Source organism: Piliocolobus tephrosceles, chromosome 5, assembly GCF_002776525.5.
Source record: "Piliocolobus tephrosceles isolate RC106 chromosome 5, ASM277652v3, whole genome shotgun sequence".
NCBI lineage: Eukaryota > Metazoa > Chordata > Mammalia > Primates > Cercopithecidae > Piliocolobus > Piliocolobus tephrosceles.
The window spans coordinates 157,590,198-157,614,149 of NC_045438.1; the positions used below are offsets into that span (position 1 = coordinate 157,590,198).

Sequence of the window (23,952 nt, forward strand, 5' to 3'; positions counted from 1 at the left end):
TTTGAGAGGCCAAGGCAGGAGGACTGCTTAAGCCCCAGGAGTTTGAGACCAGTCTAGGCAACATAATGAGACCATGTGTCTCTCTTCTTTTCAGAGACAGAGTCTCACACTTTTACCCTGGCTGGAGGGCTGGAGTGCAGTGGTGCGAACATGGCTCACTGTAGCCTCGACCTCTCCAGCTCCAGCAATTCCCCTGCCTCAATGAGGCCCCAGGTAGCTGGGACTACAAGCATGTGCCGCCACTCCTAGCTGATTTTTATATTTTTAGTAGAGACAGGGTCTCACCATGTTGCCCAGGCTAGTCTCGAACTCTTGAACTCAAGGGATCCACCTGCCTTGGCCTCCCAGAGTGCTGGGATTACAGGTGGGAGCCACCGCACCCAGCCCGTGTCTCTTTTTCAAAAAACAAAGGTAAATTTTAAAAATAAATAAATAATTAAAAAAATTTTTTTAGAGGCATGGTTTTGCTCTGTCACCCAAGCTGGAGTACAGTGGTGCAGTCAGCTCATTTTTATATTGATTACATTTTGAAATAATATTTGGCACATATTAGGTTAAATATATTGTTAAAAATTAATTTTACCTGTTTGATTTCTTTTAACATGGTTGGTAGAAAAATGATGTTAAGTACACAAGTAGCTCTCGTATATATTTCTTTCTTTTTTTTGCGGGGGATGGAGTCTTACTCTTTTGCCCAGGCTGGAATGAAGTGGTGTGATCTCAGCTCACTGCAACCTCCGCCCACAGGGTTCAAGCGATTCTTCTGCCTTAGCTTCCTGAGTAGCTGGGATTACAGACATGTGCCGTCACACCCAGCTAATTTTTATATTTTTAGTAGAGATGGGGTTTCACCATGTTGGCCAGGCTGCTCTTGAAGTCCTGACCTCAGGTGATCCACCCACCTCGGCCTCCCAAAGTGCTAGGATTACAGGCATGAGCCACTGTGCCCAGTCAGCTCTTACATTTCTATTGGACAATACCAATATGCAGAATATAACTGAAGCGTTTATTTATATCTCTAACTTTATTTATTTTTTCCTTTTTTTTTTCTGAGACAGGATCTCACTCTGTCACCATGCTGGAGTGGAGTGGCACAATCGCAGCTCACTGCAGCCTCGAACTCCCAGGCTCAAGTGATCCTCCCACCTCAGCCTCTCCAGCAGCTGGACTATAGGCCTGTGCCACCACACATGGCTAATTTTTGTGTTTTTTGTAGAGACAAGGTTTCACCATGTTACCCAGGCTGGTCTTGAACTCTTGGACTTAAGCGATCCTCCCACCTTGGCCTCCCAAAGTGCTCGGGATTATAGGCAGGAGCCACCGCACCCGTCCACCTCTAAAATTCTTAAAGCCTACATAATACAGGTTCGCATGCTTGGCTTATCTGTTAGTAATTCAGTTTTTCAACTTACTTTGCTCTTCTTGGAACAGTTTAAAATTCAGCTAGTTAGGCCGGGCACGGTGGCTCATGCCTGTAATCCCAGCACTTTGGGAGGCCGAGGTAGGCAGATCACCTAAGGTCAGGAGTTCAAGACCGGCCTGACCAACATGGTGAAACCCCCATCTCTACTGAAAATACAAAACCAGGCATCGTGGTGCATGCCTGTAATCCCAGCTACTCAGGAGGCTGAGGCAGGAGAATTGCTTGAACCCAGGAGGCGGAGGTTGCAGTGAGCCTAGATTGTACCATTGCACGCCAGCCTGGGTAACAGAGAGCAAAACTCTGTCTCAAAAAATATATATGTATACACATATGTATTTTATATGTGTACAGTATATATTCAGTTTTGGATTTGAGTTTTTACCTCACATCAAAACAAAAAAAAAATCTAATTTTCATGTTTTAAATGTATGAGCTTTCACACTATAAATCTGTGAATCACGCCTTTAACCAGTATGGTGAGGCCAGTAGAGGCTCCAAGGCACGGGGAATATAATCCTTCTTTGGATTGGTTGGCTGGTTGCTTAACAGAATCATGTGACTGTTCATTTCTTTACAGAAACAAGTTGTTCCCTGAGTCAGTCATCAGAAATATTATGTATCAAATATTGCAAGGGCTGGCTTTTATCCATAAACATGGTAGGTTTCTTTTAAGTTTCATTTTCCTGTCTCTTTAGATTACTGTCGAGATTGTGCATAGAAATTACTTATAAAACTGTTAAATAACTTTATATTGGATAGCTATGAATTTGGGGTATATGCCTATACACACTGACATTTTAATTTTAAAACTTTATAATTTCTGTGATTCTATATAAAATGGAATTTCTGGCTGGGCACGATGGCTCACGTCTGTAATCTCAGCACTTCCGCAGGCCAAGGCAGGCAGATCACCTGAGGTCATGAGTTTGAGACCAGCCTGGCCAACATGGTGAAACCCCGTCTCTTCTAAAAAAAACAAAAATTAGCCAGGCATGGTGGCGGGCGCCTGTAATCCCAGCTACTCAGGAGGCTGAGGCAGGAGAATTGCTTGAACCCAGGAGGCGGAGGTTGCAGTGAGCTGAGATCACGCCATTGCACTCCAGCCTGGGCAACAGAGTGAGGCTCCATCTAAAAAAAATATATATATATATACACACACACACACACACACATACATACACACACACACACACACACACATATCGGGCCGGGCTCACACCTGTAATCCCAGCACTTTGGGAGGCTGAGGCGGGTGGATCACCGAAGGTCACCCCATCTCTACTAAAAATGTAAACAATTAGCCAGGTTGGTCGTGCGCACCTATAATCCTGGCTACTTGAGAGTCTGAGGCAGGAGAATCGCTTGAACCCAGGGGGCGGAGATTGCAGTGAGCTGAAATCGTGCCATTGCACTCCAGCCTGGGCAAAAAGAATGAAGCTCCATCTCAATAAATAAGTAAATAAATAGAATAGAATTTCTATAATCTACAATTATGTTCCACCATAGCAGAATTTTTTAATAGTTTAATCATCGTCAGCCTTTAGTCTCAGTCATCATATACCCATCCTGTAACCTCATCCCCCTAATTTTATCATGGAAATGAAAAAAAACAAAGGACCCTGTTTTGGAAAAGATTCGACTGTTTTCATCTAGCATGACCAGCTATTAACATTTAAATAGTTTATAGCACCCGTGGAGCAGTGTTTTATAGTTTTCCTTAGTATTTACTTTTATTTGTTTCTATTCTGTGAATGGAAATTAAAGAAAGTATTAATCCTTGTTCTATTTTCTATGAATTATGTACTTTGATTAATGTAGTTTTTCATATCTGTCAAACCAAAATAATTATTAGTCCAAAAAGTTAATATGATTTTTTTAAAAAACATTTGTTTAGAATCACTGGAAGTTTAGATATTAAATTAGAATGTTTGTCCCGTACCATTGCTGTGTTTGAACATAGGTACTCAAAAATCACCATTAGTTTCCTTTCATGTCTCTTCCTGTATTTTTTTTTTTATTATTGTTATTATTTGAGACAGGATCTCACTCTGATGCCCAGGCTGGAGTCCAGTGGTGCCAGCATGGCTTACTGCAGCCTTGACTTCCTCAGCACAGGTGATCCTCCCACCTCAGCCTCCCTAGTAGCTGGGACTACAGATGCACGCTTCCACGCCCAGCTAATTTTTTAGTTTTTGTAGAGATGAATTTTTCCCAGGCTGGTCTTGAACTCCTGGACTCAAGTGATCCTCCAGCCTCAGCCTCCCAAAGTACTGGGATTACAGGCAGGAGCCATCACGCCCAGCCTTATCCTGTAGTTTATATTTTGTTTTTATATTTTCTTCTCTAACTACTACAGGAATTATTTACCTTCCAAAAATGCTCTGCGGGATTCCATATAAATATTTTAAGAACACTTCTTAAACTTTTAAAAATAATATTTTAAAAATATTTTAAGAACATTAAAAAAAACTTTTTATTTGTACCATATAAACTGTTGGGGTCTTTTAAAAGTCTAAATTCTGTAACGATATACTACACTTTGTTGGCAAAGAACAGTAATGTATTAACTATATGGAAATAAGGGACATCTGCTATTTTAATTATTCATAATGAATTCCTGATTTTTAATTGTTTTAAACTCTGGTCAGCATGGTAACACTTGATATTTGCCTGGGTTGATTTATGCTGTTAGCAACATCTAAAGCATAAGGCATTGAAGGAGGAAGTTTGATTAGGATTTTAAAACTGACTGAAAGAAATAACATATGAATAATCAAGAGCTGGCTATAGAGTTGGCTACATAGTAATTTGGGAAACCAGGCTATAAGGACAATTACACATTTTTACAAAAGCCACATAATTCTTGCTGTTAAGCATCTCAGATGTAATACTTCAATAAAATAGATATTTTAAAATAGTTGTTTGGCCGCGCATGGTGGCTCACACCTGTCATCTCAGCGCTTTGGGAGGCCAAGGCAGGCAGATGCAGATCACTTGAAGTGAGGAGTTCGAGACCAGCCTGGCCAACATGGCAAAAACCTTTCTCTACTAAAAATACAAAAATTAGCTGAGTGTCATGGCACGTGCCTGTAATCCCAGCTACTTGGGAGGCTGAGGCAGAAGAATCGCTTGAATCTGGGAGGCGGAGGTTAGTGAGTTGAGATCGTGCCACTGCAGTCCAGCCTGGGTGACAGAGCAAGACTCTGTCTCAAATAAATAAAATAAAATAAAATAAAATAGTTGCTTTAAAAAAAAAAGAAACTAATATTTAGTTCAAATAGGACTGAATTACCAATATATGTATATTAGGATGGGGAAAGCCTCAGCTGCACAAATGTGTAATTGGTTTAGTTCTCTGAGACCTTATGAATTAGTGTCCCTCTGCTCTGCCTCACATGGTCCCATTCCTGTCGTTACATTTGTTACAAAAGTGCAGTGAATGTCTCTTGGACACAGTGAAATGGATATTACCAACTATTTAGAGTAAGAAGTACCAGATAAACTTGGATTACAAAACTGTTAAACAGATGTCACAAACAGAGCCCACTCTGGCTTTGAAGTGATTAAAAACATTTAGGCTTAAAAAGTCTTCCCAACCCCAGCTGGGCGCGGTGGCTCACGCCTGTAATCCCAGCACTTTGGGAGGGTGAAGCAGGTGGATCACGAGGTCAGGAGTTTGAGACCAGCCTGGCCAACATGGCGAAATCCAGTCTCGACTAAAAATACAAAAAATTAGCCAGGTGTGGTGGCAGACGCCTGTAATCCCAGCTATTCTGGAGGCTGAGGCAGGAGAATTGCTTGAACCCGGGAGGCAGAGGTTGCAGTGAGCCAAGATGACACCACTTCACTCCAACCTGGGTGACAGAGCAAGACTGGATCTCAAAACAAAACAAAAAAACACACAAAAAAAAAAAGAAAAGAAAAAGATAAAAGAAAGTCTTCTCAGCCCCAAAGCTACATGAAAAGCCTCTTCAAGTGATCACCTGCAGTCTCCCTGCCTCCCAAGGCCACTGGAACCCAAGCCATTTGGATATAACCAGAATACTTTAGACTGCCCTTAGAAAAAGCCTTCCTTAAGACAAATACTTATCTGCCAGGAGGGCTTTAATGTTTGTTCTTTTCCCCCGGGTTTTCTTTTTATTTATTTATTTATTTATTTTTGATGGAGTCTTGCTCTGTTGCCCAGGCTGGAGTGTGGTGGCACGATCTTGGCTCACTGCAACCTCTACTTCCCAGGTTCAAGCGATTCTTCTGCCTCAGCCTCCCGAGTAGCTGGGACTACAGGCACCTGCCACCATGCCCGGCTAACTTAGTTATTTTTAGTATAGATGGGGTTTCGTAATATTGGCCAGGCTGGTCTCAAACTCCTGACCTCATGATCTGCCCACCTCGGCCTCCCAAAGTGCTGGAATTACAGGCGTGAGCCACCAAACCCGGCCCCTGCTGGGCTTTCTGCCTCATTTTCTTTGGTTTCTAGCTTCATAACCATTTATTTTATAGATTGAATTGCTAATATAAACATTATAATTATTGGGATTTTTGCAGTGACACAGCTATTGAGTAAAACTGAACATTAGATAAAATAATTTTAAATGAAGAAATTAGTTCTGATGTGTGGAGTTACATTTTTATTGAATGGACTTTTTAAACAAGTGATTTTTCTCAAGGAGTCGGCTGCACTGACTTAAACCTGATTAAAAAGTGCTCTTCTCAGCCTGGGTGACGTTGCAAAATCCTGTCTCTATCAAAAATACAAAAACTTAGCTGGGAGTGGTGGCACGCATCTGTGCTCCCAGCTAACTTAGTGGGCTGAGGTGAGAGGATTGCTTGAGCCCAAGAAGTTGAGGCTGCAGTGAGCTGAGATCGAGCCACTACACTCCGGCCTGGACAACAGAGCAAGACTTACCTCAAAAACAAAAACAAAAACTTCTCACACGTTAATTAGGTGACTTCACTCTGGCCCTCAACCTCCTCCTCTGTTGCACAACAGTGATAACAGTACCTCCTTAAGGTTGTTGTGCAAATGAATGGAGATAATCGTAGTGTAGTAATACCTAGCCCAGCGCCTGAACACCCACTGGAGTCACAAAGAAAAATAAATGTTAAATGGGTAGTTATTTTTAATTATCTCATACACTGTGTGAACTTTCTTGCCACAGCATTTTAAAAGCAGGGTCCCTACATCGCGTTACTTGTTAGACAATAAATATGGTTTACTTTTTTCCTAAGATGATGCTTCTAGTTACAAAAGAGGGGGTTCATTTATATGTTGTTTATAAATCAGATAAAGCTATGTTCAAACCTAATGATTGATTTTATTTTTTTCTCTATATATCACCAAGGTTTTTTTCATAGGGACATGAAACCAGAAAACTTGCTTTGTATGGGCCCAGAGCTTGTGAAAATTGCTGATTTTGGACTTGCGAGAGAATTAAGGTCCCAGCCACCGTACACTGATTATGTCTCTACCAGATGGTGAGTAGGATTATGCAACCCGCCTGAGGCATAAGCCTATGGTGAAACTTTCCTATGATGGATTGTCACATATTTCTGGAAGTTCTGTATTGAATATTTAAAACATAGAATTGAATTTTATATTCCTTAAAGAAAGGGAAGGATTGGTTTATTGCTCTTCTGATCACTGAAAAAATAAGGAAAAAGAATTTCATTTATTCACTCAATCATTCATTCAACAAATATTTATTAAACACCTACTATGTGCCAAACATCATTTTAGGCACAGAGAACACAGCAGTAAAATAAGAAAATAAAAGAAAAATCTCTGCCTTATGCTGCTTATATGACAGCCAATACACAGATAAACAGGTTAAAAATATTATGGGTCACCGACAGAAAGACATACACATGTTCACCAAAAGACGTGAATCCTCTCAACTGCACGCCACCCAATGTCCATGAACAGTAGCATCGTATATCACCCAGAGGAGTGCTTTGCAACAATGAGAGTGAATGGTCTATGACTACGTGCAGCAATATGGGTGAATCTAAGACAATGTTGAAAGCAAGAGCCCAAACAGAAAAACAGCACATACCATGTGATTTCGTTTTTGTAAAGTACAAAAACAGAGAAAAATAATCTGTGCCATAAATGTCGGGATAGCAAGCGGTCCATGAGGTGTGTGTGTGTGTGTGGTGCCTGGACGAGTGCACAAGGGGCCTTCTGGGTGCTGGTAACATGTCTCTTTTTTTTTTGAGACAGTCTCACTCTCTCACCCAGGCTGGAGTGCAATGGCGTGATCTTGGCTCACTGCAACCTCTGCCTCCCAGTTTCAAGTGATTCTCCTTTCTCAGCCTCCCAAGTAGCTGGGATTACAGGTGCCCGCCACCATGCCTGGCTAATTTTTGTGTTTTAGTAGAGACGGAGTTTCACCGTGTTATCCAGGCTGGTCTCGAATTCCTGACCTCAGGTGATCCACCCACCTCAGCCTCCCATAGTGCTGGTATTACAGGTGTGGGCCACTGCGCCTGGCCGATAACGTATCTTTCTTGATCTGGGTACTGAGTCGGTGGATGTGTTGTATTTGTGAAAATTCATCAAGCTCTGCTCTTACAATACATGCCTCTGCCTGTGTGAATATTATACTCCAGTGAAAACAAGAACATACGTGTATCAGGCCGGGCATGGTAGTTCACGCCTGTAATCCCAGCACTTTGGGAGGCCGAGATGGGAGATCACTTGAGGCCAGGAGTTCAAGACCAGCCTGGCCAACATGGCTAAACCCTGTTTCTACTAAAAATACAACATTAGTTGGGTGTGGTGTCACATGCCTTGGTGCCACCTACTTGGGAGGCTGAGACATGAAAATCACTTGAACCTGGGAGGCAGAGGTTGCAGTGAGCCAATATTGCACCACTGAACTCCAGCTTGGGCAACAGAGCAAGACTCTTTCTCAAAAAAAAAAAAAAAGAAAGAAAGAAAGAAATATATTTGAAACATTTGATTATGTTGATACATTATAATAAAGAAACATAAAATATGAAAGGGAGCAGGGAGCTGGGGGAGATGGGGGGGAAGGAATGTTGCTATTTTACCTGGAGGTCCTCACTGAGAGTAGCCCTGAAGGAGATGCCAGGGCCAGCAGGAATTTTTTTAGGCAGAGCAAATGCTAAATATAAAAGCTTTGAGACAGGTGCATGCCTCACGTGAATTCCGCACGGTGCAGAATGAATGAGGAGGGCAGTCGCAGGAAACAAGGGCAGAGTTTGCAGAGTGGCCAGAAATAGTGACTTGGACCCGCTGGACATGCAGGTAGTGAGAAAGTGTGGAATTTTGGGTATGTTTTCTAATGAATCAGATGTGGGGGCTGAAAGAAAGGAGTCCGTGTCTTAGTGTGTTTTGTGTTGCTGTAAAGGAACGCCTGAGGCTGGGAAGTTGATAAAGAAAGGAGGTTTATTTGGCTCCCGGTTCTGCAGGCTGTAAAAGAAGCCTGGACTGGCATCCGCTTGGCTTCTGGTGAGGGTTTTTATGCTGCATCAAAACATGGTGGAGGTCAGGCTGGGCACAGTGGCTCATACCTGTAATCCCAGCACTTTGGGAGGCCATGGCGGGTGGATCACCTTAGATCAGGAGTTCAAGACCAGCCTGGCCAACATGGTGAAACCCCGTCTCTACTGAAAATACAAAAATTAGCTGGGCGTGGTGGTGCATGCTTGTAATCCCAGTTACTCAGGAGGCTGAGGCAGGAGAATCACTTGAACCCAGGAGGCGGAGGTTGCAGTGAGCTGAGATCGCGCCATTGCACTCCAGTCTGGGTAACAAGAGCAAAACTCCATCTCAAATTAAAAAAAAAAAAAAAAAGGTGGCAGGGGGAAGGTCAAAGGGGAAATGGGCATGTGCGAGAAGGGAACAAACAAGAGGAGGAAGCTTGCTGTGGAGCAACCCACTGTCTCAGGAACTAATTTCATCTTGTCTGAAAAAGAACTCACTCACTACAAGAGAACAGCACCAAGCCTTTCATGAGGGATCCGCCCTGGTTACGTAACCTGTGAATGTGACCTTATTTTGAAATAGGGTCTTTGCAAATGTAATCAGGCTAAGATGAGGTCAGACCACAGCATGGCTGGTCTTAATCCAATAAGACTGATGTCCTTATAAGAAGAAGGCAGACGCAGAGGTGGAAGAGGGAAGACACGCGAAGGTACCTTGGGAGAAAGCAGTGTGATGTACACTGTAAATGAATCAACTGTATATTGTGTGAATTCTATATCAATAAAGCTTGTAAAAATATTCGTCAAAGAAAGTATAGTAAGTTCTCACTTAACATCATCAATATGTTCTTGGAAACTGACTTTAAGTGAAAACAACGTATGATGAAACCAATTTGACCATAGGCTAATTAAAATAAACAATTTCATGGTACATTTCTGGTCAGAAAAACATCACGAAAGTTTTTTTGTTTTTTTTTTTTCTGTCACCCAGGCTGTAGTGCAGTGGCATGATCTTGGCTCACTGCAACCTCTGCCTCCCGGATTCAAGTGATTCTCCTGCCTCAGCCTCCCGAGTAGCTGGGATTACAGACGCCCATCACTACACCCGGCTAATTTTTTGTATTTTTAGTAGAGACAGGGTTTCACCATGTTGGCCAGGCTGGTCTCTAACTCCTGACCTCGTGATTCGCCCACCTTGATCTCCCAAAGTGTTGGGATTATGGGCGTGAGCCACTGCGCCTGGCCACCAAACTTCTGAACAGCGACCAAAACACTAGTATTGAACATTGAAATACATGTGAGCCATACATACATTTAAGAAAGATTAATAAAAACAAGGAAGATAATTATTTGCCCAGTTATTCTAGTTCAGGGTCACAGGTGGCTACAGTGTGTCCTGGAAGCTGGAGGTGCAAGGTGAACACCAACCATGGATGCGACAGCCTCCCATGGCAGCACTCCCCATCCCCCTACCCCGACACACACATGCACCCACTGACTCCTCCTGGGGCCACATGGACACCCCAGTTCACCTGACATGCACATGTTTGGGATATGGGAGGAAACTGGAGTCCCGGAGAAAATCCATGTAGACCTGGGGAGAACCTGCAGACCCCAAATGCTCAGCCAGAAATGTCTTCTTTTTTTCTTTCTCATCAACATTACAATGAAACAACATTGAGCAAAACAACATTGAACAAAACTAGTTTATTTGAGGGCTTGCTGTATTCTCAGTGAACGCAGAAAGATGTTATGCCAAACATTTGGACTGAAATATTTACACATTTTGGTTGGGAAAAAAAGAGAGTTGAGAGTATCTTCCATTTAGCAGACTTTGTGTTGGACTCACCAGCTCACTTTGCTCTTGCAAATTGAGTATTTTTCTCAATTAAAAATATTGTTAGGCTGGGTGTGGTGGCTCACGCCTGTAATCTCAGCACTTTGGGAGGCTGAAGCTGGCGGATCACCTGAGGTCAGGAGTTCGAGACCAGCCTGGCCAACATGGGGACACCCCATCTCTACTAAAAACACAAAAATTAGCCAGGCATGGTGGTGCGCCCCTGTAATCCCAGCTACTTGGGAGGCTGAGGCAGGAGAATCACTTGAACCCGGGAGGCAGAGGTTGCAGTGAACCAAGATCCCGCCACTGCACTCCAGCCTGGGCAAAAAGAGCAAAACTCCACTCAGTAAATATAGTTGACTACAGAAGAGGAGTCGGTTGAGGATATCAGTACTTTCAAACTGATAAAAAGAAGGAAAAACTCCACTACTCAGGGAGAATCCTTGTTCATCTTTTGTTTTCTGTGCTTCCTTGTGAATAGATGCTGAATATAATGCTTTGTAACATGGTTTTTCTACTTTTTTTCTTGATATATCAGATGGCACTTATTTCCATATCTATTCAGTTGAGTTCCTGTCTTAGCCTTCATGGACATTTATTTGTCTCCAGCCCCACTCACTGTGGTCAGGGAACATGTGTTATGTCCTAGTGTCCCCAGAATATTGTACAAGTACCTGACACACAGATGGAACGGGGTCTGAATATCTGTTCCTTGACGGAAATGCATGACCAAAGGGCGTAGAATGCTACTGCCCATTCGCCTTTGAAATTGCAATCAAAATCACCTCTTTTGTTTTCTGTTCTCATAGGTATCGTGCCCCTGAAGTTTTACTGAGATCTTCAGTTTATAGTTCTCCCATTGACGTGTGGGCTGTTGGAAGTATCATGGCTGAACTCTATATGTTAAGGCCGCTTTTCCCAGGGACAAGTGAGGTCGATGAAATCTTTAAAATTTGCCAAGTTTTAGGGACTCCCAAAAAAGTAAGTACCCTTGTTCCTAGGTTGTTATAACTTTTGAGTATTTCGCACTCCAGCCTGGATGACAGAGCCAGATCCTGTCTCAAAAAAAAAAAAAAAAAAGTTATAAAAGTGCTTTTCACATTGTTTCCTAACTCTCAGCTTAATGTTCTTTCTACACCGTCGTAGCACTGAATTGTAGATGTGGTCTGGTATTTCATTCTCATTTTATTTATATGGATCAACATGAAAATGTTCAAACATAAATGATGTTTATATTACTGCTGTGTTTTTTAAATGGATTACTAAAAACAATTTGTTTTGCCCTCCCCACCCACACTTATATATTCCTGAAACAGAGTGACTGGCCAGAAGGATACCAGCTGGCATCCTCTATGAACTTCCGTTTTCCCCAGTGTGTTCCTATAAACTTAAAAACTCTTATTCCCAATGCCAGTAATGAAGCTATTCAGCTCATGACCGAAATGTTGAATTGGAATCCAAAGAAACGACCAACAGCAAGCCAGGTAAGAGGAGTCTTCCTGTTAGACCTTTTAAAATGTTTAGGTTTTTTAATATCAGGAATGTTTTCATTTACAAAGGCAGGTCTATTCTCAACCAGGATTTTACTAAGAGAATTAAACACAAAGCCCTAGGCATCCAGCGTATATAATAAATTAATTTCTAGGCATATAAGATCATTGGGAGAAATGCAAAAATAGCCACACCAATGATTTTCTGTGCCTTGTGGATCAAATGAAGAACCCTGAGGTTGCAACAAGGAATCAATCTGCAATGATAAAAATTCAGACATGTGACAGACTAGTTATGAAGGAATCTGTCATGGGTAGCAAAAAGGCATCTCATGAATCATTCCACATAGCAGACCTTCCTATGCTGTCTTTACAGTTTAGGGGTGGGATTCTGGTTCACTATACAACAGTATCATCCCTTGCTGGAACTGGAGTGTGCAGCCTCTGGCTGCCACAAGAGGGCAGCCTTGTGGCACCCAGGCTTTGTTGCTTTGTGACTGCACCTGACATATCCACAGATGTATTCCAAGTCTTGGGCCTTTAAAACCCAGTTCTTTTGTCTGCAAGGCTTCAATAAAAAGGCAATAATAATCTTTATTGTATTCTCATCATTTAAATATAAATTCTGTGTGACAATTACAAAAATTTATTTTGCTTTTTTTAAAAAATTAATCTTGAGAAAATGTTTTCTAAATGTCATCTGGAAGAACAAATGGGAAAGGATAGTCAAGACACGTTAAAACAAGAATAAGTAATTAGAGAGTGGTGAGGCTGGGCGCGGTGGCTCACACCTGTAATCCCAGCACTTTGGGAGGCTGAGGCGGGCGGATCACAAGGTCAGGAGATTGAGACCATCCTGGCTAACAAGGTGAAACCCCGTCTCTACTAAAAAAAAAAAAAAAATTAGCCAGGCGTGGTGGTGGGTGCCTGTAGTCCCAGCTACTTGGGAGACTGAGGCAGGAGAATGGCGTGAACCCGGGAGGTGGAGCTTGCAATGAGCCAAGATCGCACCACTGCACCTCCAGCCTGGGTGGCAGAGTAAGACTCCGTCTCAAAAAAAAAAAAGAAAAAATAGAGCGGTGATAGGGATGGACAGCTTGCCCCATCAGATATTAAAGTAATCTTTAAATTGATGATGGTAACAGTGGAAGTACTGGCATAAGAATTGACAAATAGCTCGATGTTGCAGAACGTATGAGTCAGCATAAGGTAAACAAATGTGGCATCACAAAGAGGGGAGGACGGCTCAGTGGGTGGGTGATACTGGGAAAATTCATTAGCTCTTAGGGAGAAAGATAAATTGAGGTTCTTACTGCTCACCATACTTTACAAATCACAGAAGGATTACATTTTTTTTGTTGTTGTTGAGATGGAGTTTCACTCTTGTTGCCAAGGCTGGAGTGCAATGGCGTGATCTCGGCTCACCGCAACCTCTGCCTCCAGGGTTCAAGCATTTCTCCCACCTCAGCCTCCCAAGTAGCTAGGATTACAGGCTTGTGCCACCACACCCGGCTAATTTTGTATTTTCAGTAGAGATGGTGTTTCTCCATCTTGGTGAGGCTAGTTTCAAACTCCTGACCTCAGGTGACCCACCCTCCTTGGCCTCCCAAAGTGCTGGGATTACAGGTGTGAGCCACCACGCCCAACTAGATTACATTTTCAAAGTGTAAGAAAAAAGCACCCCTAAACTGATAGAAACAAAAGGAAAACATACACGTGTATTTGATCTCAAGGTGAAAAAAACATGGGTATAAAAATAATAGAAGAAACCACAAAAGGAAAACTCAAACGATTTGATTACATACAAATTAAAATTTTTCTCTACGTAAAAATCTTAAAATGGAAAGATAAGACAGAGAAAATTATTGTTAATTCTTAATATAATACTCTACAGAAACATAAGAAAAATACTGAAATGTTTATGTGTATTTTCTTTTTTTTTTTTGAGATGGAATCTCTGTTGCCCAGGCTGGAGTGCAGTGGCATGATCTTGACTCACTGCAACCTCCACCTCCTGGGTTCAGGCGATTCTCCCCAAGTAGTTGGGATTACAGGTGCCCGCCACCACGCCTGGCTAATTTTTGTATTTTTGTAGAGATGGAGGTGTTTCGTTTTTGTTTTTGTTTTAATTTGAGATGGAGTCTTACTCCATCGCCCAGGCTGGAGTGCAGTAACGCGATCTCGGCTAACTGCAAACTCTGCCTCCCAGGTTCAATCTGTTCTCCTGTCTCAGCCTCCGGAGTAGCTGGGACTATAGGTGCCTACCACCATGCCCGGCTAATTTTTGTATTTTTAGTAGAGACGGGGTTTCACCTTGTTAGTCATGCTGATCTCGAACTCCTGACCTCAGGTGATCCACCCACCCCAGCCTCCCAAAGTGCTGGGATTATGGGTGTGAGCCACTGCGCCCAGCCAGAGATGGAGTTTTACCATGTTGACCAGGCTGCTCTCCATCTCCTGACCTCAGGTAATTTGCCTGCCTTGGCCTCCCAAAATGCTGGCATTACAGGCATGAACCACCATGCCCAGCCATTTAAGTGTATTTTGTAATTTTTCTTTTTAAAATTGTTTTAAAGTTTCATTTCTTTAAAGATGGGGTCTTACTAAGTTGTCCTGACTGGTCTCAAACTCCTGGCCTCATGCAATTGTCCTGCCTTGACCTCCCAAAGTGCTAGAATAATGTAGGCGCGAGCCACCACACCTGGCCCATATTTTCAAATTTTTCTAAACATGTATTACTTTCGTAATAAAGACACAATAAGTTTTTCAAATGTATTTTAAAAAGAAAAGTAGTCATGGGACATGAAAAAGAAACACAGGAAAAGAAATACAGATTACCAAAAATGCTTTTTAAATGTTCGGTCTTTGTTTATTCTCATAAAATGCAAGTAGAAATGAGATTCTATTTTTCATTTATCTCTTAGTAAGAGAAAGTCATTTTGTAGTAATTAAAAAGAGCCTTAAAGACAATCAGAAATTACGCTCAAAGATGTTCAATTCCAATAGAAAACTGTCCATTGAAAGCTAATCAAAATGTTTCCAGCCAAATGCGGTGGCTCTGCAGTGCCAGTGCCTGTAATCCCAGCACTTTCCGAGGCGGGCGGATCACTTGAGGTCAGGAGTTTGAGACCAGGAGTCTGGCCAACATGTTAGAACCCTGTCTCTACTAAAAATACAAAAAATTAGCAAGGCATGGTGGTGTGCACCTGTAATCTCAGCTACTCGGGAGGCTGAAGCAGGAGAATAGCTTGAACCTAAGAGGCGGAAATTGCAATGAGCCAAGATCATGCCACTGCCCTCCAGCCTGGGCGACACAGCGAGACTCTGTCATAAATAAATAAATAAATAAAGTTTCTAAACTTAAGTTATGTGCATCTTTAATTTGGAATACACTGCCAGCATTAACAGTGAATTTGTGAAATAAAATTTTTAAACAATTTGGGACAAATCTCATGCTAAAATACTATTATACAAATAATACGATTTTGTCTTTGAAAAATACATTTTATATGAGAAAAAACACTGAAAAGTATAAAAAATGTTAGTCTTGGTTGTCTCTGGGTGTTAAATTTTTATTTTCATCTTGAGAACTCTACACATTTCTCATTCTCTACAGTGATCACTGCTTCCCTTAAGTAAATAGGAAAAAAATAAATGCTATTAATTTTTAAAGTTTTCCCTCTTCTTGAAGGATAGTAACTGGTATCTTAAAGTATCTTAAAAGGGAAGAGTTGGCCGGGCATGGTGGCTCACACCTGTAATCCTAGCAATTTGGGAGGCTGATGTGGGCGGATCACGAGGTCAGGTATTCAAGACTGGCCTGACCAACATGGTGAAACCCCGTCTCTACTAAAAATACAAAAATTAGCTGGGCATGGTGGCAGGTGCCTGTAATCCCAGCTACTCAGGAGGCTGAGGCAGCAGAATTGCTTGAACCCCGGAGGCGGATGCAGTGAGCCGAGATGGTGCCACTGCACTCCCACCTGGGCAACAGAGTGAGACTCCATCTCAAAAAAAAAAGGAAGAGTTGTTATAAGTAAAGCCTTGAAATTACAAAACATCCTCAAAGTTTCCAGCTCCAAAATATGCATAACTAATTTAGGAATATTGACATACTAATTAATTAATGTTACTTAATTCAGAATTTGAGTACCTTCAGTGTGCTAGGCATTGAAGTATTTAAATTATGCATATTTGTGTATTCCACTGAGAATGCAAGCAACCCTTAATGAACTCTTTCTTGTGCTATGTTTCACAGCCCTGCTTTTTAGTGGAAGTGGAAAGACCTAATTTAGGGGGAGAGGTTGGTTAACTTGTAGAATATGAAGACCATTTAAAGTACCAAGCTGCCTTCTGTTCCTCTAAAAACTGACCTTACACATGAGAGGAGTTAACTGTTGGTCAGGGCTGTGTTCCCACGTGTGTGGGGACTGGCTAAAGGCAGGAGGTTCAGGGGAACAGAGCTTGACCATCTTAAGGAACCCACCCCCCCCCAAAAAAGAACAGCTACTTTGCCCAGGTATTTGATGCCAATAAGGGAATTTTTCCATAGCTGAGCTACACAGGCTTTAGACATTCTGTAGAAGAGTTTTTCAGTTTTAGCCTTATTGACATTTTGAACCAGATAACTCTTGGCTGTGGGGTGCTATTCTGTGCATTATAGGGTATTTAGCATTGTCCCTGGCCCTCTAGACACCAGTAGCGTCCCCCTACCCCTGTCATTATGAGAAGAAATGTCTCCAGACATTGCCAGATATCTCCCAAGGGGCAGACTTGCCCCCAGTTGGGAAGCACTGCCCTAGACGGTGCCACCCATACACCAGGGCGTGCCTTCCCTCTCATGTGAGCAGTCGGGTGACTGGTCTAGGGAAAACGCAGTGATCATTTTTCTTAGTATTTTTATATTTTCTTCCCATAAATGTCTTCTCTTTGCTGGTATACTGATGAAATAAACTTCAACAGTATGCCTTTGTCGTCCCCTCTTTCGATTTATTTTGTTGTTGCTGTTACTAGTAGGTATATTGTTGTACTCAGGCTGAGAGTAACCCGGAATTTTATATACAGCTCTGGTTAATCATTTCAAATAATCTATATGGAAAATTTTCTTAATTCACTTTTTAATGTCTTTGAATGTACTCTAAACCATTATTGGTGTGTAGTATTTTAGCTTGAAGTAATCACATTAATTTAGCCAATGCCTATAAATTAGATTTTATTTTCATTAAAAAATCAAATAAATAGAACAGTTGTTTTGCTTAGATGTTATAATAATAAGTGAGCTTTCTATTTTTCCTACTTGTACTGTTTTTTTTTTTATTTGTTTGTCTTTTTGAGACGGAGTCTCGCTCTGTTGCCCAGGTAGGAGTGCAGTAGCACAATGGCTGACTACAACCTCCTCCTCCTAGGTTCAAGTGATTCCCGTGCCTCAGCCTCCCATATAACTGGGGTTACAGGCACCCACCAACATGCCTGGCTAATTTTTGTATTTTTAGTAGAGACTGGGTTTTACTATGTTGGTCAGGCTGGTCTTGAACTCCTGACCGCAAGTGATCCGCCTGCCTCGTCCTCCCAAAGTGCTAGGAATACAGGCGTGAGCCACCATGCCCGGCCACTTTTAATTTTTTAATGCAATTTATTTCTCAAATCATTTTTTTCTGGTTGTCTTTTAAAAGAGACATTGTATAGGGAATGATGGCTGCTTTCTAAATCTTTGAAGCTCATGTGGGCTAATGATATATGCCTCGCAGAGGGCCAGTCATAGTTTATGTGCAATACGTTTAGGTGGAACCGTTTTCCATTTGTTGTTTTTTCTGTGTTTTTATAGGCATTGAAACACCCATATTTTCAAGTTGGTCAGGTATTAGGTCCTTCCTCAAATCATCTGGAATCAAAACAGTCTTTAAATAAGCAACTGCAACCGTTAGAATCAAAGCCATCTTTAGTTGAAGTAGAGCCTAAGCCTCTGCCGGATATAATTGATCAGACTGTTGGACAACCCCAGCCAAAAACTAGCCAGCAGCCACTGCAGCCCATTCAGCCACCACAGAACCTGAGCGTCCAGCAACCTCCAAAGCAACAGAGTCAGCAGAAACCGCCACAAACACTATTCCCGAGCATCATCAAAAACGTGCCAACCGTGAGTAGCCAGTCATGACGCTTGCAATGAAGTAGTTTGACTTGTGCGATGAAGATTTTGTTTCGAGGCATTTCTAATCATGTTGGAAAACATAGAAAAGATTATTCTTTGTTAAAGACCCTGAGTCCTCTGATTGGAGCTTGACATGAGATCACTTAAAATTGTAATATGGTTTATAAAAAGAAAAACTTTCAGAATAAAAGTAACCAAGTATACATGCTACAGTCTTCAGTCTTTCTTTTTTTCTTTTTTTGAGACGGAGGTTTGCTCTTGTTGCTGAGGCTGGAGTGCAGTGGCACGACCTCAGCTCACTGCAATCTCTGCCTCCTGGATTCAAGGGATTCTCCTGCCTCAGCCTCCCGAATAGCTGGGATTACAGGCACGCACCACCACGCCCGGCTAATTTTTTATATTTTTAATAGAGATGGGGTTTCACCATGTTGCCCAGGCTGGTCTTGAATTCCTGACTGCAAGTAATCCACCCGCCTTGGCCTCCCAAAGTTCTGGGATTACAGGCATGAACCACCGCGCCTGGGCTTTTTTCTTTTTTTTTCTTGAGACAGGGTTTCACTCTGTTTGCCCAGGCTGGAGTGCAGTGGTGCGATCTCGGGTCACTGCAGTCTCCACCTCCTGGGTTCAAGCAATTCTCTTGCCCCAGCCTCCTGAGTAGTTGGGATTACAGGTGCCCGCCACCACACCTGGCTAATTTTTGTATTTTTAGTGGAGACCATGTTGGCCAGGCTGGTCTTGAACTCCTGACCTCAGGTGATCCATCCGTCTCAGCCTCCCAAAGTGTTGGAATTACAGGCGTGAGCCAGCAAGCCCAGCCTAAAGTTCTTTCAATGCAGAAGAATTCAAAGAAATAATTTAAAAGAATCGGGTACTCCAGAGTACTGATCCTAAATCTTAAGAATTTTCAACAGTACTATCATTTTACAGTGTTCTTAAATGCTAAGGAACATGGAGAGAATGGGTTTTTATTTATTATTATAATTATTATTATTTTGAGATGGAGTTTCACTCTTGTTGCCCAGGCTGGAGTGCAATGGCGTGATCTTGACTCACAGCAACCTCTGCCTCCCGGGTTCAAGCTATTCTCCTGCCTCAGCCTCCCGAGTAGCTGGGATTACAGGCATGTGCCACCACGCCCGGCTAATTTTGTATTTTTGGTAGAGACAGGGTTTCTCTATGTTGGTCAGGCTGGTCTTGAACTCCCGACCTCAGGTGATCTGCCCTCCTTGGCCTCTCAAAGTGCTCAGATTACAGGCGTGAGCCACCGCACCCAGCCAGAATGGGTTTTTGAAGTGTCAGGCATAGTATAAAACTTTTTCTTCCATCTTTTGTTCGACTCCGGGAGCTCTTCAGTTGCTGTAGTGTTTTAGCTGTCCCATTGGGGTATACACACTCCCAAATGTGTTTGCATTATGGCATTTTAGGATGGAAATTGGTCTTACACAGCACGTATCTATTTCCTTATCCAGTCCCCACCTGCCCTGCCAACCCAGTATAAGCAAGGCCTCCTCGCCCCACTGTGGCACTCATCACATTCTAACATACTGTTAGTTACTTATTTCTTAGGTTTATTGTTTATTTGTTTCTTCCTCTGGAGTGCAGCAAGCTCAGTGAGGTCAGGAATGTTTGTCTGTTTATCAGAACAGCCTCAGCACCCTGACCAGCGCCTGCCACATGGTAGATTCTCAGTAAATATTTGTTCAGTGAATGAAGGATTGAATAATTGCCCACACGACTTGCAAACCACCTCTGGGGTCCCAAGGAGTCCACTTTATCTTTGGAACCGTTCTGAATATTAGAAAGTTCTTCCTTATACTGGGTAAAATCTGGTTTTCTAGCTTTTAATGAAGGCTAATCACTTTTCTAGAAAGGCAGCCTTTTAGATATTTGAAAATAGCCCTTATATTATCTGCCCTTTTCTCTAGAGAAACATCTCCATTTCCCTTAAGGGCTCTGCATATAACGCCATTCACCAATGACTGATAACTCTCAGCTCCTATTATGAATATGCCTTTAAGTCCCCTCTCATCCTGCTTCCCACTTAGAACGAGGCTGCCAGAACTGGAGGCAGACAGCAGGCAGGGAATATAGAGCAGGACGAATCACTTCCGACACTCTAAACCATATGTGCACTCGTGCCACCGATGATTACAGTCCTCCCCACAACCCCTTAGAAGATGCCTCAATTGCTGACTCATACTGTGAGGGAAGGAAAGGAAGTTACTATTTACGGAGTAGCTACTAAGTGCCATGCATATGCTAGGGACCCTGTGTGTATTCTCTAAGTTAAAGAGAATAACCTAGCCCCCCGCCCTGCCACACACACACACACACATTTTTATATAGGTAAGTTCCAATACTTAATCCAGGGATTAAGTATTGTGTCAGCTAAAATTTCTAAGTATACCGATTTTTTCATAAATGCTTCTCCTAAATTGCATATTCTGTACCTGTACCTCTGACTTGTGTATTTCATCTCTAGGATTCAAAAACTTGCAAGACCTTTTACATCTCCAATTTCTAATTATTTTTGAATCTTTATTTTTTCTTCTCAGTTTACCCATTCTGCCCAGCTTCTTCCCAGCTATGTATTTGTTTAGTTGTCTGTTTTCCTCCTGAATCTTCATGATGAATAGAACGACCGTGAGATCTTGGGCAGGCCACTACAACCTTCTCCTAGGTTGACATTGATCCATTCATCAGTACTCTTGGTCAAATTCTTCAACTATGTGCTGATCGCTTTTGCTGCCTTGACCCAATGGGCTAAAGTTCACATACACTACATTGAATGAATTCATTGTTTGCCGTTTATGAAAAAGTGTGTTCTATATGAGCTATCACTGTTTTTCCTTAGTGCTCACAAACGTCACAAACAATTTAATAATTGATTTTAGAATCTTTGCCCTCATCCTCTACCAAACTTACTGATGCGGAGTTTGCAAAAATAAATCTTCTACTTTATTAAGAGTATTATATTTGCCACTTTCCAGTCTTCTCAGACATACAGGATTCTTGGATATCACTGACATTGTTCAGCAGCGTTCAGCATCGGCACCCTAAAATACAATTCAACAGAAGGGAAGCTCAAACTCAACTTAGGGTAACCTTTTATTAACCCTACTCATCTGGAGCTTAACATTTTTTTATTCTCTTTATTCTGGAGATTGTTCTACCTGGCAGAGAAAATACTAGTGTAGAAGCTGGCAAATACTGCTTTTTTTGTTTTTGTTTTTTTTATTTTTATTTGTTTTAAATTTTTTTATTATACTTTAAGTTCTAGGGTACATGTGCATAACGTGCAGGTTTGTTACATATGTATACCTGTGCCATGTTGGTGTGCTGCACCCATCAACTCGTCAGCACCCATCAATTCATCATTTATATCAGGTATAACTCCCCAGTGCAATCCCTCCCCCCTCCCCCCTTGCTTTTTGTTATCATCCATCACTATCGCTGTGACACCATCAGCTTCAAGCAATAGCATGTCCGTTCTTTAAGCATCTCCCTGCACCCAACATAGCTGTATTTCCTGAAAAATTTCCATGCTCTATTCCCTAGTTTTGAGTTGCCTTTTGGATTTTTCTATTTATGTGCCCCCACACCACTCTGTAAATTTGTATAAAACCAATTCATTGTGTGCTCCAAGCCAGGACTTCTTTTCTGTTCCTTATTTCTGTTAACGATGCCTCCATTCTGTGACAGTCAGACTCATACTTCCCTCTCTGTTTCCGTTAGGATTACATTCAGGGAGTTAGGACAAAAACTCGACCACTGTGGCTTAAACAATAGGGGCTGTTTTTCTCACATAACAAGAAATTGGGTGGTGGGCAGCCGGAGCTCATGAAGCTTGCAGAGGAGGCAGGCTGCTGCTGGCTTCCTGCTCCACCACCCTGAGCAGGTGGCTGTCACGCCTGTGACCACAGGATAACTGGTTGTTCCTTTGGATGTCGTGTCTACATTCAAGGAGGGGGAAGAGTAAAAGATGCTGGCACATGCCAGCCTTAGTGTCCTTCTCATTAAGGCTGTCCCCAGTTAAGGAGGACACTAAGGCTTTGAGAAGTTAAGTCCCTTGCCCAAAGAGACATAGCTAAGTCTCGGGTTTCCAGATCCTTCGTGTCAATGAAGAGTCAACTCAGATCCACAATATTCAAGTCTCCCACCAACCTGGTTCACAGAGATCTCCTCTGAACACCTGTCATATTTTTGGCATGTACCGCCCATTTTTGTTCATGCTTTTAAATGTGTATATATGTTATGCCCTTAAGTGTATGGAACGCTCCTTGAGAATGGGGACTGTTAGTGTCTTACTTAGTAGCTTGTACATGAAAGGCATTCAGTACGTGATTAAAGATTGTGACTGATTTTCCACCACAGAAGCCAAATGGCACACTGAGTCATAAAAGTGGTAGGAGGCGTTGGGGTCAGACTGTCTTCAAGTCTGGAGATAGCTGGGAAGAGTTGGAGGACTATGATTTCGGAGCCTCCCATTCCAAGAAGCCAAGTATGGGTGTTTTTAAAGAAAAAAGGAAAAAAGATTCTCCATTTCGGTAAGATTTCAAATTCCTCAGAAAGCTACTTTTGCCATGCATTCACTTTATTTTACTCATTAAATATAAATGCATGTAGACCTTAAAAGAAGAAAAGTTTGCTTAATAGGCCAGGCACAGTGGCTCAGGCCTGTAATCTCAACACTTTGGGAGGCGGAGGCGGGTTGATCACTTGAGGCCAGGAGTTTGAAACTAGCCTGGCCAACATGGTGAAACCCCGTGTCTACTAAAAATACAAAAATTAGCTGGGCGTGGTGGCGTGCACCTGTAATCCCAGCTACTCGGGAAGCTGAGACATGAGAATTTCTTGAACCTGGGAGGCGGATGTTGCAGTGAGCCAAGATCGCACCATTGCAATCCAGCCTGGGTAACAAAGTGAGACTCCATTTCAAAAAAGAAAAAAAGTTTGCTTAATATATTGGTTCCTTCCACAAAATGCAAATCTTTCCACATACCTCTGAAAAGGTAAGAATCTTCTCACAGTAACAATTCTCAGTATTAACAGATGAGTGGGGTGTGTGTGTGTGTGTAGAGAGAGTGTGTCAGTCCGTTTTTGCATTGCTATAAAGAATGTGTTGGCCCATGGTTCTGCAGGTTGTACAGGAAGCATAGTGCCAGCATCTGCTTCTGGTGAGGGCTTCTGGAAACTTAGAATCATGGCCGAAGGTGGAAGAGGATCCAGCCTGTCACATGGCAAGAGAGGGAGCAAGAGAGAGAGGGAGGAGGTCCCAGACTCTTTTAAACAATCAAGTCTCGCGTGAACTCAGAGTGAGAACTCACTCATTACCGCAAGGATGGTACCAAGCCATTCATGAGGGATCTGCTCCCATGATCCAGACACCTCCCACCAGGCCCCACCTCCAAAACTGGGGATTACATTTCAACATGAGGTTTAGAGAGGACAGATGTCCAAAACATATCAGAGGGGATCTTGTTCCATTTTCACGATGCTCTTGTGAATGACCATCATTATTCCCCTTTGAAATTGACATGCCTAGTTGCAGAAAGCAGAGCACCACATGCCAAGTTAACGGCTTCTTCTGATGGTGTTAAGA

General features: G+C 42.3%; 1 protein-coding gene across 4 annotated transcripts in view; it reads left to right on the forward strand.

Moving 5' to 3' along the window:
• Nucleotides 1-23,952, forward strand: part of MAK (male germ cell associated kinase) — a 75,277-nt gene that overhangs the window by 23,183 nt on the left and 28,142 nt on the right. For all 4 annotated transcript variants that reach the window (XM_023185401.1, XM_023185400.2, XM_031935690.1 and 1 more), the window contains 6 exons: nucleotides 2,001-2,080; nucleotides 6,766-6,898; nucleotides 11,522-11,693; nucleotides 12,029-12,196; nucleotides 18,027-18,338; nucleotides 22,725-22,897. In XM_023185401.1, the coding sequence (XP_023041169.1) occupies nucleotides 2,001-2,080; nucleotides 6,766-6,898; nucleotides 11,522-11,693; nucleotides 12,029-12,196; nucleotides 18,027-18,338; nucleotides 22,725-22,897 (1,038 nt within the window). The remainder of the gene's footprint in view (nucleotides 1-2,000; nucleotides 2,081-6,765; nucleotides 6,899-11,521; nucleotides 11,694-12,028; nucleotides 12,197-18,026; nucleotides 18,339-22,724; nucleotides 22,898-23,952) is intronic.